General features: G+C 37.3%; 1 protein-coding gene across 15 annotated transcripts in view; it reads left to right on the top strand.

The window, feature by feature from the left end:
* Positions 1-20,101, top strand: part of klhl13 (kelch-like family member 13) — a 116,896-nt gene that overhangs the window by 28,858 nt on the left and 67,937 nt on the right. For 4 of the 15 annotated variants that reach the window (XM_069193445.1, XM_069193444.1, XM_015351820.2 and 1 more), the window contains exon 2: positions 3,907-3,981. In XM_069193445.1, the coding sequence (XP_069049546.1) occupies positions 3,929-3,981 (53 nt within the window). In that variant the 5' untranslated portion in view covers positions 3,907-3,928. Of the gene's footprint in view, positions 1-3,871; positions 3,994-18,255; positions 18,322-20,101 lie in introns of all 15 variants that reach the window. The other 11 variants (XM_069193441.1, XM_015351824.2, XM_015351815.2 and 8 more) reach the window with 6 other exon arrangements.

The following is a 20,101-nucleotide window of genomic DNA, read 5'->3' as shown; positions in this document are numbered from 1 at the left end:
CCCTCCTGCATTTGAGGATCCCACAGTTAGGAGGGTTCTGTGACAGGGGAAAACAAAACTGTCACCACCGATTTGAGCACAGGCTTGTGTGCTAACATTGAGTACTAACAGGCAAGCAGCCTCTCTGGTCTCACGCTCACAAGCCCAGTGTGTGTGTAATTCATTCCTAAGTGGCTCAAAGACTTGTCTTGAACACGCCATATTCTTACACTGGCTTCTGTTCTCTGCGCTTTAAATTGCTTAAAACAATTAAAAAGCCTCTCTTAAAGTTCCAGCAAGGAAACTGCGTAGGTTCAAGCACCCCTTTGTACTCAAATTAATCCTCTTCATTTGGCCCCTTGTGAAAAAGAGACTGCTGTGTTGTCAAAGGGACTTGACAAAGAGGTGTGAAGATCAGTTTAAGTATTATTGTAAACTGATAAGTGTAGTGTTGAATGTTAGTGTAGTGGATTGAAGAGATTTAATTGTGCATTTGAGCAGTACTCTAAGTTGCAACAAAATGTCTCATCTTTTTTTTCAATTAATAAAAGTGCCAAGACAACTCCATCACAGTTTGTATATTTTGAGTGTGCCTGTACTTTTAGGAGGATAAAATTAAGACACATCTCAGAAATCTAGTTGCCTCTTAGATTTTCTTACGTGAAAGCAAAAAACTGAATGCTAGACAAAATATATTAAGAATGCAAATATTAAATCACTTTGGCTGTTTCACTAAGCTGGAAAGCAATGACTCAAAAGATGTTATATTCCAATATATAGGTAAACTATAGGGGTAAAACAGCGATGCCGTAATGAGTGGACAGCGTATATCTTAGAGGCATTATAAGTTACAAATATTTACCTGTTTTGTTATTGTTTATGATTGATAGATTCTGAAAGCTGGAAAACCCTTAAATCTTTGTTCTAAAGTAATCGGCTTTGCTAACTTTTCAGTAATTGTCAGTTTTAAAGGCTTTTTGCCTTTATAGGTACCCGATACCAAAATCCTGAATTGTGTGTCCAAGATAATTCAATTGCATGGGAATTCAAATCTGTTCAAACTAAAGAAGACTCTAAGATTAAGTCTCAGAAACCTTGATTTCACTTATTCATTCACGTGAGATTTAATTTATGCTTTAATATTATGAAACATAATTTGCAAAATCCTTTATTTAACCAGAAAAGTCATCCATCCATTTTCTAACCATCCAATTAAGGTTGTAGGGCAGCTGGAGGCTATCTTGGCAAGCAATGTGCACCAGGTGGAATACACACTGGAAGAGACACAAGTCCATCACGGGACAGACGGACATGGACACGCGCACATCAGAGCCAATTTACCCAGAAGCCAATTAACCTACCAGTACCCTCTTTGGGAACATGAGGAGAACATCCAAATTCCCTGCGGAGAGCATCCCAGGAATTGAATCCATCGTCCTATACCCTAGTGAGACAGCAATGCAAACAGATGTTACCATGTCATCCTCCAGATACGTCAATTGAGAACAAACAATCCGATTGAAGCACTTTGCTCCAGTTGTAGAGCAAGAGCTCCAGAATCTTAATTCTTAGAGCTCCCCAAGTAACTTAGCTTAAGAAATTGCTTCAGAGCTAGCTCTGCAATTCCAAAATACAATGTGGGACGGGAAGTACAAGGCACTGTCAGATACAAATATTCTTTGTCACTTACAGTACTTGACATTGACGTTTTGGGCTCCCTCAGGAAGGGGATGGATAGCATTCTACTGTAGGACCGATTACTTACCAACCTTGTGACTGCTACGTACTGGAAGTCATAACCCCTTGCTTTCTTTCTCAACCGTTCATAGTGCATCTTACTCAGCCCTGGCCATGAGCCAGTCAGATTCAGTGATGCATTGTGGGAAGAACATGAGAAACATGTTCTAAGAGCTCTGATGGTGTAGGCAGAATCCTGTATGCTGTTGCTGTTGCCCCACAGACGATTTTTAATGAGCAAATATATTCCTCCCCGTTTCTGCTTAATAATCGCCTTGCTTCAGTTTCAAGTGCAGTTCAACCCGTATTTTATATTAAATAGATTCAATCAGACATCTCTTTCCCAAAAGCAATTGAAGAGCTGTTATGAGCTGGGTTGGATAATAGAAGTGTCAGCATTATTCAGTGTTGTATTTCACAAGAAAAAATGTAACAAAGGCGGTTATTGAATATTGCTGTTTTGGAAGTATGGAAAGGGACATTTGAAATGAGTAAGAAGTGAAAAATTGTGGTCATGGTTATTACTGAATTAATATCTCTTGCTAGAGTATATAAGGTAATGACTTTCCTATATTATATGGGAATAATGATTAAGAACAGTAGCCAATATGTTTGGTTAAGACTTATGGGGACTTTAAAGAAAGGCTATTTTCTGCTTATTCTGATTTCTCCCATTTGCTTTTTAAATGGTATTTGGCACTATTACTGGCACTGGATTTAGACATATCTGAGATTATAGAGTTTAGAACCATTTTTAGTTGCATTGTTTTTTCTTTTGTTTTATATTGTGTTGTAGATAGTTAAAGTGTGTGGCAGCTATTTGATAGGACATTTGGATATTTGTCATATAGTCAGTGTCTCATTCCGTTTCTGGTGAATCCAGCAGGGCCTGGCGAAGAACATATAATTCTTCTAAATGTCTTTCTTTATGTCTATATCTTTGTGTAGCAGGCCCAATCTACAGAGAAGTTTTCCAAAGATGAGCTAGCTACAAGAAAAGGAACAAGTAATATGTTTATTCCATGCTGAAAAAAGAAGAAAGAAAACACAGCGTTGCGTCTGTGGAGTCTTCTGAAGAAGCATGGAATAAACCTATTACTTGTTCCTTTGCAGCCTACGCATGCTGACGCAGCTACCCACCTGAACTACTAGCTACAAGAAAAGATGACTACAGTACATGAAAACATTTAAATCCTACCCTCATCCATCTTCACAAAAAGAAATTCAAGCTGGGCTAATTTTAAAAAAAATCATAAACATGCAATAGTTTTCTTATTCTGACAAAATCAGTACTCTTATGGTGACAATTGGGAATACTTGATGATTTTCTGTCCTTGGAAATGATTTTTTGCTTTAACATGTAAAGGAACGGTGATTTTAATATTAGCAAGATTTTACAATATGACCAGTTTCTGAGGAACAAATAACTGAGGATAGGTGTTTATTTATATAAATTGGGAAACCTTCCAGAGTAAAAAAAAAAAATGTTATACTGTCTCTGAGATTTCTGATCAGCATCACCTGTAAAATCTGTTTGAGGGGCTGTTATACCTAACATAGTACCTGTGTTATGATGATATGTGAGAAGCTGGTCAGATCATTTTGTTTCATATTAAGTTTAAGTATTTTTAACGGGGACACAGAATCCACCAAAGTTAAAGTTCAAGGGATGTTATGTGAGAAATAAATTAAGATAATGTGGAACTATTGTACAGTATATTGACAATATAAAAAGCAACATTAAGTTGTACAACTGTTGCTATTGATCTTAGACAATGTGGTGTCTTTAAAAAATGCGAGACATGTACAGTACAGTACATACAATGAAACAGGGCAGACAATACAAAAGGCTTCTTTTGTTTGTAAAGTTCTTATGGTACAATTAGGTAGAAATATTAATAATGAACATATTTACAGCCAATTCTAACACTAATTCCATCTTACTTCATGTTGTCTACCGAAAAACAATTACAAAAATAAATATGGTTAATCTGACTTGCAATGAGTTATTAGCACACTCAGAGTTTGCTGTATTTTGTTGGTGGGTAAAATCCTTCCTTTATGGGAAGCACTTTAGGGTCCTGTTGGTGGGGAAAGTGCTGTGTAGTCTTAATGCAAAGCATGTGGTTATTGTGTTACATCTTTGTGCAAACAGCGATGGTGACTCCCTTGTCTCTGGTGTGTTGGCAGAGGAGCAGCTTTGGGTGAAGGCATGGACCACCCTGCACACAGAGGGGACCTGATGTCCATCGGGCTACACGACAGGTACTGCGCAATGTATGTCCCCTCATTCCTTTTCTTGTCGTTTCCAGTTATATAAAGATTTCTCTTGGCTGTGCAATTGTAGTAGTCCTATCTTTACATGTGAGACTTGTATTATTATTGTCGCTGCCGCGATCCAGAAGTAATTAAAAAAAAATACAAGTGTTTACATTTTTTAATAAAAAAAACAAGTGAGTGGTTTTGCAAACGGGTTATAAATAGCAGGTGTTTCTGTTTACATTTTTTGAAATGAGAAAAACAAGGCTCAAAATTAAGAGTTATGCTTTCTAGTTCTGTAATTTTGATTTAAGCAATCCACTGTGTGGGATTAACTACAGAAGGGCACATCGAATGATTAAATGAAGTCCTTGTTCCATTCCCTTAACTGCCTCCCAAGAGGCAATCAGTTTATAAACCTGGACATATTACTTCACTAAAACTGTAGAAGAACACTATTTTATCTATAGTCAAGCCTTACATAGTGTCATTGGCAAATTAAACTCTTTGCTGGGGTTAATATGAGAATAAGGGCAAGACTTGGATATAATGAAGGAATCTTATTGTGTGCTGCTTATCTTGAAACAGGCAAGGATCCTCCATAGCAGGATATGCATCCAATGAATAAACACTTGTTATTAGAGCCGATGCTGAATGAGGTGACCGTGACGGGCGCGAGATCTGAATCTCATGTCGTTTCATCCTGCAATCGTACGGAAGAAACTGTTTAATGCTGACGGTGATTTTATTAATTTGAGCAAATGTGAATTCTGGAAAATGAATATTAAGTGCTCATCAAGGAGGTACTACTCACATTAATGATGGAGCTGATGAGACATTTCATTTGCAAGAAGGCAATTTGAACTGACAGCCTTGAATAAAGATCTCCAGGCGACAGTGCCGTATGCTGAGGGGTTTCTAATTTTTGAAGTGCAGTGGTTGACATGGGAATTCGGCTTGTCTGCAAGAACACAAATGGTTTATAGGGAATGGAATCTAGTATAATTTTTATCTAATGAAGTCCATGATGATTTGCTATTTCTGAGAATACTTTGTTCATTGCTATAAAAAGGCCATATGAAGGAATTTAAATATCTTGGCTTCTATTCTCACATTACCTTTGGCTTATCTTCTGTCTGAATTTTTATGTTCATATCATGGCAGGGGACACCGTGGAGGAATAGGGAGACTATGAAGGTATTACTGAAGTCCTAATCATTTCATTTTGTAAGAAAGCATTCCTGTCAAATTGAGATAATAAAGGATGACATACCTCTGCTAACAGGCTTACCTATTTTCCGATGCTTATTTTTTTCTAACAGAGCGGCAGATTGGTTTATTGAATTTATTGGTTATTTATTCTCTTTGTTTCCAGTCTTAATAACATATGTTTTAAGTGCAGGTCTTGATATGCAGAGTGAGATCAGTATATTTGCAGAAATAAGTCCTTTTTTGCAAAGGAACAAGTAATAGGTTTATTCCATGCTGAAAAGAGAAGAAAGAAAACACAACGTTTCAGTTGTGGATCAGTGCTTTTTTGTTTGTTAAAAATGTAAGCAGTGCAACAAAAAACTACAAAAGACAAAAAGTATATAGTTCACTCAATATGTATTGCAGCAATAGTTACCTGCTGAACTTCAACAGTGACTCTAAAATGGGAGAAGAAAGTAGTTGTCTGTTCTTTAATTTCTTTAAAAAAATAAATAAGTTAATATTATGGGCATAAGAATAAATGCGCATGCCTTTATTTGGCCTGTGCAAAGAAACATTTTTATGTTGTTGTTTTTGTAAAATAATGCACCAGGTCATCTTTGTATAAACTTATTAATATTATAATGATTGATTTATGGTCAACCAAAAAGTTAATTCACAGATGTTAGTTTGTAAAATCTACTAACGTGTGTGGAGGGGTTACTATTGCATGTTTCACTCCCTACGATGTGAATAACTGATGACTACGACATTGTGATGGTGTACAATGCTGAACGTCGTAAGCATTTCTCATTTCTGTCATCGGTCATTTTTGTTGAACACAAATGTTTTTATATTCAGATTCATATCTGAAGAGTTTTATACTGATATAGCCAGACACGTTTCCTTGCACAGCTCAGAACATCCACATATGTCTCAAGAATTCCAGGCACAGGCAGACAGGATTCAGAAGGCATTACCTCTGCTCTGGCCTGCATTGTCCCCAGTGGCTCTCCTTGAGATGCCATGATCAGCAAAAACGACTCAAATTCTGGACATGTCATTGGTTGTGTATTTATAAATCCTTCAAAGCTGCGACCCAGAGCTCTATATTTTACAGCTGTGACAAGTGAACTAAAACACACACATTGAAAGTGACATGTAAGTATTAATATTTTCCCTTAGGGTAGCTGTTTGACCTTTAATGCTGGTTGACATGCTCAGTTTGAGTGATACGCAAGTAAGGTGAGTGAAACCAAATGACAGGGTGAACAAAGTATTCAGGCATCAGTGATTTAAGGACAACCTCAGTGACGTGTTTGACATACTGAGCAACAGGTGTATTCACACAGACGTGAGAGATCTGACAAAAACTACTGGGCGCTAACAGTATTCTGACATTGTGGCTATGGGACGCAGCTATATAATCTTCAAGGGCTGAATTTGCTTGCCACTTTTCCTTTTCTAACATTAGTTTTGCCATCTTTTGAATATCTTTAAAAAAGATGTGCAAAGTTTTTCACCACAGTTAGTGTCAATACTGCCACGTGCCATCACAAACAATGCCCTGTACCCAGACAAGGTCATGATGGCAGTGCCTTCCTGTCTGTTTAGTAGTCAGTTACTAGAGTTACTGTATGTTTTATATAACAATCATACTTTAAACCTAGTATAACTGCATTGTCTACAAGAAGAAAAATGTTTAATGTTTTTTAATTTTTAATGTTTTTAATGTTATATTTTTCATTTCTGGAACAAAATAATCCACAAATCGCTATGTTGCCAGCTTTCGGTGGCTTGAAAAAAAACGATGTAAGCATGGAGGATTTTTTTTGTCAAGTTCCTCTATTCATGAATAACAGAAGTGTGAAATGACTATTGCGGTGCGACATATCATGGAGACTTCATGTCCTGCAGACACTTGTGGCCTGACAATCATTTAGGGAGTCATAGCCTGTATCATTTAATCATTCGTACAAGAGGTTATCCAACTCTTGTCCTGGGATGCCACAGTGCCACTTGATTTATAGGAAATCTTAATCATTTTTTAAGGAGCTTGTGTAAATTAATTCAAATAAGTTACATTTATTTAGTTAAGCCAATAGTTGCCAGTTGTGGCCCCAAGGTATTAATTTGTTTTTGTAACATTGGGAAAATAATCCAAATTAATATTTTATATTGTTTTCATATACATATTCATATTCATTCATATTATGTATTCAACCACAAAAATGGAATGTTGAAACAGAAGAAAGAAATGAGAAGTTCAGTACACCGATCATACAAATATTGGCAAATACGTTATTTTGTGTTGTTCAGATTGCAGAAATAAGAGTCAGTTTCTTCTCAGTCCTTTTGTCTCTCGCCTCTTGTGACCAATTAAAAACAAAACTGACAATAAACTGTGTAAATTTAGGGAAGGATGCCTGTGCTGTTGACAAAGACTTAGCTTTGTATGGTGCCTCTCACGTTTTTGTTTTCCACATTTGACTGGAGCTTCTGAAGAATGGTTACTAAACAACAGCTCCTTATATTGGCGCAGTCTGTGGTGTCAGGCTGTACTATTTGGCTAAATGTGCACTCAACTGCTGCTGTCTGTGAGCCTTTGTGGTTAACACTCTGGGATGATTTCAGTCAGATGACCGAATAAATAGTTACTATTGTCAGCAGGCACCCCTTGTGACTTGCTTTAAGATTAGTTAGTGAATGTGTCTCTTTGTCACATCAGTTAGCTTTCCTTGGTTTGTTTTTCAAGAGTGTAGAAAACCTTTTTTTAACATGACAAGACCAATTACATGCTGGGTCGTTAACTTGTAAGACAATATTGGCTCTTGTTTGAAACTTGCAGGAAGGAAGTGGATGTCCAGAATGCTAATTAGCGTGATGTAATGTGCGTCAATTTTAATTGAATAGGGTCATTAATACAATAATGAAGAACACTTCATAGAAAATGATACATGACGTCATCGGCGGGCATGCGATTGTTGCAGTACGAGGCTGTAAATGAAGGGGTTAAGCTTTTCAATACTTTGAAGCTCTACTAAGTTTTATGTCCTCCCCATTCCTTTGGTTAAATACATTGAACATTTGTACTTGTGCTACCCTTAGGCAGAGAGCCCTTGGGTGAGGACACTGGGTATATCATTTGGTAGATGTTTCTATTGGTATTCAGCTCTTAGTGTGGCCTGCTGCATTTTATGACATTACAGCAGCAAGAGGGGCACATGTCACATCATTAAATCAATGGTATAATAGATTGTCTAACATTCCTAGTGCCATCTCATCAGGATTTTATTTCTGTAGTCTAATGTAAAGAAAGGGATGTTCGACAGCATCCCGGTGAGCTTTGTTCTGGGTCCGAGGAGGGTACTTTATAAAGAGTCTTGTAGAAACAGAGAAGCTGAAAGCAGACTCAGGTGTGCAGATTTCTGAAAGGAAGAACATTGGTGTTTGTCAGAGCAGCATAGGTGGGCTGTTTAGAGTCAATCAGATGAGTATGTCATTTTTGTTTATCTGTTTTAAAATGTCAGTGCATGAGCCATGTAATGCACTGGTGTCCTGTTCAGACTGTAGACTCACACTATAGAGAGACTTGCACCAGGAGTGATCTGGTTTCTGATGAATGACATATATTTTGGAATAGCTTGCAATAAGAATCTACAAGTTTTTGAGAGATGTTAATAATACTGAAATAATACACGTGTCTTTGAGTAAACAGTGTGCCATCTGTGTTTGAAATGATTGGAATGAACAAGCAGATTCTAGTGCTCCTGCTGGCCTAGCTGATCCTGTTAGATGACGATCAGCTGCCTTCCTGAACCACATGACTCCTCTCCAAAATATGAGTCTATTGCTTTTTGAACATCAGTTCCTTAGGAAAAACCAGTAAATGCATTGCTGCCTAATGCACTGGTGTTATTGATGAGGTCCTACCTACAGTAAATTGGAATATTGCAGAAATTGTACTGTACAGTATATTCCACAATATGTTGAATTATTTTTGTTTTAGGCTGCTTGCTAGGGTCACTTTGTGAAACCTTAAACTAAGCTGCTGTGGTCATGTGAGTCTGTCAGGTCTTATGAAACAGTAACAGAATGTTTGTCATGGAATGCTCGCCTGACCATGTGCATCTGCCATACAACGTGAATTTCCAACTGGTGGAATGTCTGCTGGAAACTATACCATTTGCATTTGTTTTAATGAGTGCAATTTGACATGTTGTGCCTGTAGCTTGTAAATACACCAGTAAATCAAAAATGATAGAACTGCTGTGCATTTTTTTTGGTTGCTAAAAAAGTGCACTGGTCAATCCACGAACTTTACTAGACATTAATTTTAGTGTGACCTTTAGAGAACACCCTTACTATGTATATATTTTTGTCTGTGTTTAAAGTGGGATGACGTGCAAATTCATTTACATTTCTGTCACAGGGAGTACAGAAATACTGTGTCACTATGAAAGGAAGAAAACTGCGATGGCCTTGGTTATTGTTAATCTCCTTGCTTTGAAATGAAGTGACAGCTTGTCTCGTTGTGACCCATCTGCACCAGTGCCCCTGGCGAAGACCACACTTCCTCTAGCACAGATCCAGCTTCACTGGTAACTCTTCTGAAGGGAAAAAAAAACTGGCTTATTGTACAAACAGACAGACTGACTAAAGTGAGTCATACTGAGAAGGCTAATTTTTGCAACATTATAGCTGCCACAAGCAACTTGGAAATATTTGTATATTTTATGCTTTTCACTAAATTAACGGAAACGGTCTTGATTTTTAGCCAGCAGAAATTGATCACATTGGGGCTAAATTTGATCCCCCTTTTTTGGGGAGATTCGGACTCATCAAGATAAAAATAAAAGCATTTTAGCTGCAGATCTACTGATTTTGTATTTCTCAAACATGAGAGGTACATTTAGTGAGCTCATTCATATTTTTATTAACATGCAAGTATGTCTGTGGACATTGTTGGAAGCAACACAAGCTGTGCACCTGCTATCCATGCTTTGCTCAACATTCTTATTTTAAAGCTTAGATAAGCATGTGCCTGTTAACTCTCGCTAGTGTAGTCATGTTATTCATGACTAGTCATGAATGATCAATCAAAATTCGACTAAAAATTTGTAAAGGTTTAATTTTTTCAAAATGTAAATGCACAATGCTGTTTCTTTTGAAGTTCAGTATATTTTGTGAGTTCGCTTATTAGAAATATTAATTTTGAAGGCACATAAATTTAGATAAATGGTCAAACTATGAATTTGAAAGAAACATGTAATCTCTTTTTGGAACTATTGCCAATCTCGTAAATGAGTCACGTTTCGCTTTCTGGAAGGGGTTAAATAGCAATGGGGGGGGGGGTTCGATTTTCTGTAGAGCAGCAGCTGCTAGAATTTGCTTCTGTTACACATTGTAAAAGCTCTCAGCAGGCCCTGAACATTCTCCAAATGTTTAATTAAAAAATGGTCAGGAATTCTAATTAAATAACGCTGCAAAGGGCTTGCCAGTTACATGATCAAGGGAAAATTAACATTGCTTCGATTCAAAATACCTTAGAATCTAATTAACGGCATTCCAGAAAAATAGACATGTATTGGTGTATGACTTTCCTCCATTGACCTCCAGTTCTTTAAGCTTAGTTCCAGGAGTGTCAATAATAGTCTGAGGCAGCTGTCTCTTAGTTTAAAGATCCAAAGTAAACCACCACAGTCAGCACCCTCCTCCTTCCTGACGCCTGTGCTGGAGATCTGGTATCACCGGTTTAACTATGTCTTGAAGGTTCAGTAGCATGAAGTCTGTGCATGGGCTGTATTATGTTTTTGTGGATTTTATTAGATTTTACATTCAATAGCATTAACGTTTGGGTCCATTTTAGATTTTTACAAGCTGCAAGCTTGTGCTCTTTGGCTGTATATTCAATTTTTTCAGCACTAAACTACATTGCTTTCTATATATCACCTGGTTTTTCCTTTGGAAAATACCATCCTTAGAATATTCCATTAGCAGTTTTCATATGAAGCCTGTGGAGAGGTGGTGATTATGGTAATTTCAGCTCAATGAAGAGTGTTTTTGCCCTGAGTAATAAAATGCATCACTTCACACATCTCTTCCATGAGCACTTAAAACTAATGCAGTATTGGAAAAAGTCGACAAGGTCAAGATTCACTTGCTTATAAAGAGGAGTTGTCAAAAAAGGCAGATTTCTCCTGCTGATCGCACTAAATTTTTAATGGAAAATCCAAAATTACCCACTCCAGCAGTATGTGCACCATTGTCTCCTAAAATCTGTGCCTCATATTTCCCAGACATGTGAACACAAAATAATAAACAACATATGTTCGAAACATATATGTTTATATGTTGTATGTTGAATTTCTGTTGGTCAGTTGTACCAGCCATGTTTGTAGAACCGTCCTGAGTAGTATTCACCAAATTTGGAATGAAGCTCATTTAATTTGCTTTTGTGGAGCTCTCAGTCTCTCCCGGTTAGTTGTGGGAGTGTGCTATGGTGCTGTGGAGACCTGTGTGAAGGGGCGAACATGACAACACAACATGGGGAAAACTGCATATTCCAAAATGTAAACATTATAAGTACAGAATAAGAAACATCTGGGGATTGTGTTCAGTGGTGTCCTTCAGGTTTTAAGATGATTTAAATCTAGCTTTGCCTTGACACCTTTTTAATGTTGCAGGCTATTAGGATAAGTCTGCTGAAGTCTGCTGTTCTGTGTGCTTGGATACAGATAATCTGGAGGCTTTGCTAACAAGTTAAGTAATAAATGCCATTGCCATTGGCCCACATGTCCATTTGCTTTCATATCATGAAAGGGAATTGTAAATGCCAGCTGGTATGTGTACCTGTGCGTGCTCTAATAGCTCCTATAGAGCACAACTCATGTGGGAACATGTGTTGTGCTCTAACATTAGAATGACATCAGCCTGTTCTTGTTCAGCTGTGTCAATAGACGATCAACATACACAGCTTGTCTAGTTCTTTAAATAGCAGCTCATGCTTAGTGCACTCTGTAAGCTGTTTTCACCCGCTTCATCTATTCAATATATGATCTCATAAAGAATGAGGCTTTCTGGTTTTTGGGTCTCAGGACATATTATTTTTGGCCTTTATCATTTGTGCCCTTTTATAATAAACTAAAGTAACCACTTCAAGTACAGATCTTAAACATATACAGCAGCATTGTGAAACAAACACAAATGAGTTAAACTTTAATAACAGTATTTGCTTACAGAGTTTCAGGCATTCTTTGTCAGTAAGGTTTGTACTGTTATTGCTGTGTAACTTTAGTATTGGTGGATATTGTTTCTGGTTTTCATTTGATAATTGATAACCATTGTTTGTATTTAGGGTAGTACAATACTGTAACAGTTTCTCTGAACAAAGCTAACTGTGCACTTAGCACTGAGTTTTGAAGTAGTGTAAGGACCCAAAGTGTGTGAACCGAGTTCCTCTTTAAATGATACATTATTCACATCTGCTAGTGTTTATCCTCACAGAGGTTAATCTTTCTCAAATGTGACAGAGACTGGGGAGAACATTCCAAAGTAATTGTAGAACATATTTCCATCCTGAAATTAGAAGCAAGCTAAAAATACCTGCTCATAATATTATTTTTTTCTCAGTTTAATTGGACAAAGCCATTTTCCAAAGCACCTTACTGTTGCCTACTGCAAAGCAGTTGTATTATTGAATAAATTCACTATTTCAGCAGTTGAGGCTTCTTCAGGTGTGACCCTAAACTTTTTTTCTTTTTGCATTTCATTCAGGAATCAACTACAATGTTTTCGATGTAAAACATTATAAAATAAAATAGTATTGTATTGTTCATGAGTCGTTAATGATGTTTGGTTGTTTCATTTAGAAATGTTTGGATATTCCATAGAAAAGGTCTGGATAGTGTCCTCTCTCTGAAGCAGTGCTTGCTCTATTGATGCTCCTGTCTGTACCTGTGCATAGGCTCATGGGGCATCAGAGTTTGTTTTCTCATATCTTTTCCTTTTTCCCCCCACATCAGGTCTGCTAAAAATGCTTGATTATGTACAACAGTACAGTATATTAATTTAAGGCTCATTTCTCTGTATTTTAATTTATTTCAAGTATAATTTTTTTGTGAACATTAATCTTTTTTGTGGGATACTGGGGCTCCCCCTTGTGGTGAAGTGAAGGGCGTGGTGATGGAGTGCAGTGTTGTGGGGTTCAGTTTGTTTTGTAGTCAAACTGAAATTAATTTTTGGATGCATAGGTGGGATTTACTCTGGACTCAGTTGCTCCATACAAAGTAACAACTGCCTGTGTATTGTACTGTAATTCTCCGATAAACACTGAGCATGCTATATACATACTATATATTATACAAGAAGCACAGGTTACCAATGCATCCATCTATAATATGGTGTGCCTATATCAAAGTATACGTTATACATGTTATTTCTGGAGGATGCACATTGATTGTGGATTGTTGAATTGCTCAGTCATGCACATAATGCTGAGAATATATGAAAAGCTCAGGGTACTTTGCCACTGGGTATTCAGATTTTACTGAGCAGATTATTTCCAGGCATTTTCTTACAAGGCTGTTCACACTTTAACACTTAATGGCTCTGTTCTTTAAAGACCTTACAGAACTGAATGTAACTGTATACTGCAGATTTAACAAAAACTAAATTTGTTTTAAATATCAAATCCTGGGTTTGTTTTTGGCCATAAAATCCTACAGAAATCCATATTACTATCTATACTACAGTTTAATCATTTTCTGGGGGAGCAATGGGTTGCACAAATGCAGTATGAAATAGAGAGAGGCAAAGATGAGACACTACTTGATGACTCTAGGCACGTTTCATGACCTATTTTAAATCAATGGATTGGGTAACTTCCTGAAATTAAAGTTCTGGACATTGTGTCTAACAGGTGGGCAATAAGATGGATACAGTAAATGTCTGCTCTCCTTAGGAAATGGCACGCTTTTGTTCAGCCTTTAAAAACACTCGTTCAGAGTGCACATCTGTCGCCATACTCCAGATGTCCCTGCTTTAGTTATAGGTTATCTCTTTAGTAGATTGTAATGGACGTTACCCAAGTGGGCGGTTATATTTCGCTGTGCTTCATCTGGGTTGGGCAGGCTCGACTGGGCTCGGGTGTCTTGTTGCTACACATCAGCAGCTCCTGTGCCTTGCCTGGCTCCTGCAACCTTGCAGTTTTGCTTTGAGACTTCCATCACTCCTTCAATTGATGTTAACTCTCCTGCGTAGGCACAAAAAGAAATGAGAAGCTGGAACACGAAAATGCTTTGCTGTGATTGTTCTCTTCCCCGTAGATTGTCAATGCTTTTAGTAAAGAATTCAATGCTCTACTGTAAAAGACTGCCATGTGATGCTCTTATAGCAAATCAGTGCTATAGAGCAATGTGCTTTAATGCTTTGTTAGATTAAGAATTCTAATTGTCTTTAATTAGATTTACTGTACTTTTCCAAGTTAAACTTTTCTTTGACTCTGAACCTGGGATATCATACAAATTGTTGACGAACAGAGAAGACTTGTGAATTTTATTTGACTGTAACTGCATGCCATAATATCATTTGTGTTTATCTGATGTCTCTCCAGTGGAGCCGAGGAGGATTAAGCTTGGCCCTCCACCTACTCGTTAAGGAATGGCTGAGCTGATTAAGTTGTGTTGGAAAAGTTTCTTTTTTTTGTACAATGCCTAAATGGGCATTTTATAAACTCAGCTGTGCAATTGAGCTGTTTGAAAGATGTTGAACAATATCTCTAACAACACTTATATCTTCCCTTTTTCCCCTTTTAATAAAAAAGGATTCGAGTCCATCATAATTAAGATTAGAAACAGGAAAGAAAACAATCTTGTTGATGCTCATCATGTTCTAGTTGTTAGTTACAAAGCTGGTGTGAGAAGGATTGTTACAGGCTATTTAATAGGCTTAATAAATGCCATTATTAACTCTGCTTCTGAAACCAGTTAAAAGTACAGGGTAGAGACAACAGCTTTTTTGAATACATGGCTCATTGTGAAATCTGAATGGGTTAGTAACACTTGATTCAGGCACCTGTTTGTTCTTAATTGATTTGTGGAGAAAATGTGCAGATTTTATAAGTGGCCTTTGGGAATACAAAAAAAAGGTATTACAATCTTAGTTCTGGAATTTTCCACAATAAGAGTTTCTGAGGGGGGAGGCTTAAGGTTGAGATTAATAGCTTTGTTTCAAAGTGTCCTTTACTTACATAAAAAAACTAAACAATTCTGTAGTAAAACTGTACATATGGCACATATGGAGTTGATTGTTAAACAGCAGGAGTCTGTCACATGTGGTGCGTAAATAATTGGTATCAATATGGGAGAATTCCTGCTTGAATGCTATACCTGTAGGTGGAATTTTATCACCAAGGTTCTGTTTTCACTGCTAAGAAGAGGAACGAATGCTTCCAAATGATTTATAGCTCCTTCAGTTAAAGAAATTAGTTATTAAGGAAGTAAAACCCTTGCTTTTGTTAGAAAGTTTTGAAATAGGGGTGGTGAAGTACAGTCTTTTCTTAACCATCCCAGCACAAGTCTTTAATAGCACCTGTTGTTGAATTATAATGTTATTTTAGTTTTTATGTTAACAGCTTCAGAGCTGTTTGGACACAAGCCCTTTCAACACTAGTGGGGACAGGCATGTGGAAATAACTGGATCTCAGGGAAAACAGATACACAAAGGCAGGTGTAAGGTCAATAGCAGTACTCCTTATATGCAGGGAAATAGTCATCAAAAGCATTAAACAGAACCCCAAACTTAACTTCTTCTTTAAAAGACCCTCTGTATGCATTAGAGGGTTAATTTGCACAGTCTCTCTCTGAGACTTCTCAAAACCCAAACTTGTCCACAATCAAAATAGTCATGTTCACTCATGTGAAATGTATTATTTATTTTGTTCCCTCCTGTTCCACACACTGATGTGGGTCTACCCTTTCTCTTTAAGCAGTATCCACATTATAACTACACAGAGACTGGCATGTCAAAACATCGCTAGTACCGTTTACATTAAAAAAGAAATTTGAATAAACTCAATATCTGAGCTAAGTGAGACAGAAAAATACAAATCATGTGCATTTATGATTTCGTGATCACTTTTTAAATAAGTCACAGTGCGTTCCATATATTACTGTAGTCTTTCTCTGTCCCTGAATCACACTAATATTTAGATGAAGCAGCAGCAGCCTTGCAGCTGCCCAATTTAAAATAAATATTGTTTCAAAAGTTCTCTGAATAAAGTGCTTTTTCCAGACAGGGGTCTTCTTTCAGTAAGTTTTTGCTCTTGGCTGGCTTATTTCTACTATCTCTGCAAAGCTTTATTTCATGGCAGAATGCTGTGTTTTTGTAGATGTCAGCTCAATTGTTCAAACATTTCAAAGTTTAGTTTTTTTTCCTCTCCATTTATTTTCTTCAATGTTATTAAACTGGATTTAGCAGGCTGCCACCTAGAAGTCTTTCGTGAAGCTGGCCCCAGGGCTCTGTACTGCACAGCTAAGAGGAGCGGTAATGTGTTGAGGAGAACCAGGCTTCAGTGGAACTTTTTATGATGTGCTGTATTGAGTACTGTAATTCTCATTGCCAGGCCTTTCAGAATTCAGAATTATCTTTGCTGTCACTGTGCACAGAACCAACAAAAAAGCAGTACAGCACTTTTCTTCTATTGTAGGGTAATATTGTGTTCTGTTCCCTACAGAGTGGTATGTTATTATTGTGAAGTTTGTGCAGAGGTTGTGTTCAAATATGACGTTTTTCCAGCTAATGCTATAACCACAAATTCTCTCCTATCAGTGCTTTGGGCTTATACTTGTGCAACTCCACACCTTTCGTGATTACAGATTGCTTCCTTGTGATTTGTAATGAAAATGTTTTTTTTCTCCTTGCATTAATGTTTTAGAACCCCAGTGTTTAACGAATCCAGTTAATGAGAGTATGAGAGGTCTTAATGATGAATGGATTGTAGCCCTTCTGTACCAAACCTAACTGCTAATTAACCGTCCAGGCTTTTTAATGAACTTTCCAGAGCTTGCTTGTGAAAGAAAAAAGACACATACTCTCCGTTTCGTAATGTGCCAATTGCTTGAGGTGCAGTGGTGTTCAGAGCTCATTAAATAGATGGGGTCTTGGGGAAACGGGCACACAAAGGCAGCAATATGATGAAAAAGAGACTATATAAAGTGCATTGAACACTAGCCACAGTGAGTGCTGGCTTAGGTTTTTCTTGGTCTCTATCCGATTGGGCAAGGGATCCTGTTTACTAGATTACAAGAGAGACAGTCCAAATCACAAACAAAAATCTCAAAAAAAAGTTTAATCTCATTCTTGTTTGTTCACTTCTTTGCTTTCTTCTTCACTTCTCCACAGCTTCTGGTCTGTCCAGGTCATGTACTGTAGCTTGCTGTTGAGCATCTGTCCCGGAGGCAGACAGCAGATGTAATTAATTATTTGCATTTAAATCGATTTTTCCACAAGTACCACAAAGGTCTTTACAGATAGGTGGGAACCCACTTCATCCATCCCAGCAGTGTAGTATCCACCACTTCACAACAGATGACATGTACTGTAGAAGTGTGTGATAACTTCAACTGTAATAAGAGTAGACTTTTGCTCCAGTTGGGCAAGCACTGTGGAATTTATTCAGGACACCAAGGTTAAAATGCCTACTCTTTTGAACAATGGCATGAGGTCTTAATGACCTTGAGATTATTAATCAGGTCCTCAGTTTTATGACTCTGTTGACTGCATCTCCTACTGCCAGTGTCCCTGATCATGGTACTGGTACTGGATATTGGTTTGGAAATTCCAATCCAGGAGGAAGAGTGCTGCATACTTATCCACCAACACCACATACCGCAGCATCATGATATTCTGTGTAGGTCTACAGTCTTAACCGCTCTTGCTTGCTGCAGTAGAACAGTTGTAGAAATTTCTGTAATGCCTGTTTAGATATTCAGACAAATGCAAATTCATCTCTTAATAGGTTAATGTTTAATGTGACTGGATGTGTCGCTTTAACTACAGAGTATTTGTTCTGTCTGCTTTCTTTTACAGAGCACCTCTTTCAAAAGGAGCACTTAATCTGTACAGTGACAGAGGAAAAGATACTGAAATGAACAAGTTAGTTCATCTTTGTTACACAATGAATGTTTAATGCTGCATATTTAGTCCTGGGTATGTGCTGTGTTTTAATTGGGCTACAGAAAAGTAATTTAAGGTCAGGGCAGATGTCCCCACCCGAAAACTGAATTAAACTTTTTATTCCAGAGAAAGAAAGAAGGTTATACTTACCTCTGGCCAAGGAGTGTGTCAGTTGTGGGTAGAGGATGTTCCTTTTTAAGATGTCTTTTTAGCATGAATACGTTTGAGCAGGAAGCTCTGGAAAAAGATAGTAAGATGACACGTTTTAGCTTTGGAACCTTCTTCAGGTGTGTGGCCTGAATAAATCTCCGGTGTCAAAATATTTTTATTACTCTTCCTGCTTTCCAGCAGAGCATTAACAAATGCCTGTTTCTGTGCAGCATTCCTTACAGTAGATGTGCTTTCTGTTGTGCAGAGTTCCTGGCATTGTTGGTTTATTAAAGAGAGACTATGAATGAGATGGCCAGGGTGGAATGACAAATTTAAAAAAGAAAAACCTGGATTTTTAAAAAAGAAATTCCAGTTTTGCTGTTGAAGCTTTAGGTTTACCTTTGGATGTGAGAGCTTTGTTTCATATACTTCTGCTAGTTAGCCCAAAAAATCTGCAGTATGTCATCAAATTCAGCCTCTTCTGGGACAGTGCTACTCCCAGATCATTACCTCTTCTGCATCTGTCTCGCATGATGGGCCTTATACTTTAATATAAAGCATTTTTCTTCTAGTCCTTTAGAAAAACTTGATTAGTATGGATTGTTTTCTGATGCTTAGTATTTTTCACACTAATAAACCATGATATTTATGTTTACCTTGCTTGGAATATTAAATTTAACTTTACGCATATCTGCATTCCCACAATCGTGACAGCAAGCAATTTATTTAGCTGTCAATAAGTGTGGCTAGGACATTGATTATGTTCTTTAAGATTAATGAACTTGCTGCCACTGTTATTGATGAAGGTAGATGATGGGATAAAAATTGAATTGCTTATTATTTTGCCTTGGTATATCAAGCAGTAAATCCAACAGTGGCCTTTGTCCAGGAAGAGATCTTTTTCAGGCAGAAAAGTCAGTGGGTTCAGTGCTATACAGTATGAAATAGCGAGGAAGCCTCACGTATGTTGTTGACATTAAAGGCCTTGCCCTTTAAAAATTAAAAAAAGAGTCATTGAATAATGAGTATTTGGAAATTGAATCTGTTTTATGGTCTGTAACTTATGCATTAGTTTTTAAGGTGACATTGTGATGTGTTGCAGTACTGCATTGAAATTGAAAGTACAGGTCTCCATTAATCTCCTCTGAGAACGAGAAGTTATAGTTACAACAAGATGATACTGAGAAGCTTTATATGACCCTGGGCTTCATTTATTTTTAAAAGAGACGTTTGTGAAGTTGAAACAATGACAAAATGCTGTAACTCAGAATCAAGTTAATAAATTGTGCATGTTTGACTAGACTTTTGTTTTATCCAGGAATGCAGTCATTGTAGCAAACCATTTGGAAAGTCTCATTGTAATTCATGAGGCAAGCTCCACTGCACTTTTCCTAAAGATGGGTAATGTTTTCTGCCGTTCCCAGTTTTTATATCATTCCCCTCTTGAATTTGAGTTTGAAGGCAGTGTTTACTTGACCATCTGCATGTTTGTCTGTGACATCTACAGTAATCCCCTCCAAAACCACTAACGGCAAGAAACCTTCAATCCTCCTTCCATAAGTTGAGTATTGAAATGTTTTTTTTGTCTTTAGTATCCTAATTGAAATAT

The sequence above is a fragment of the Lepisosteus oculatus genome, chromosome 8 (genome assembly GCF_040954835.1).
Source record: "Lepisosteus oculatus isolate fLepOcu1 chromosome 8, fLepOcu1.hap2, whole genome shotgun sequence".
Lineage (NCBI taxonomy): Eukaryota > Metazoa > Chordata > Actinopteri > Semionotiformes > Lepisosteidae > Lepisosteus > Lepisosteus oculatus.
The sequence above is the reverse complement of the archived record's forward strand: the minus strand, read 5'-3'. Positions and strand labels throughout refer to the sequence as shown.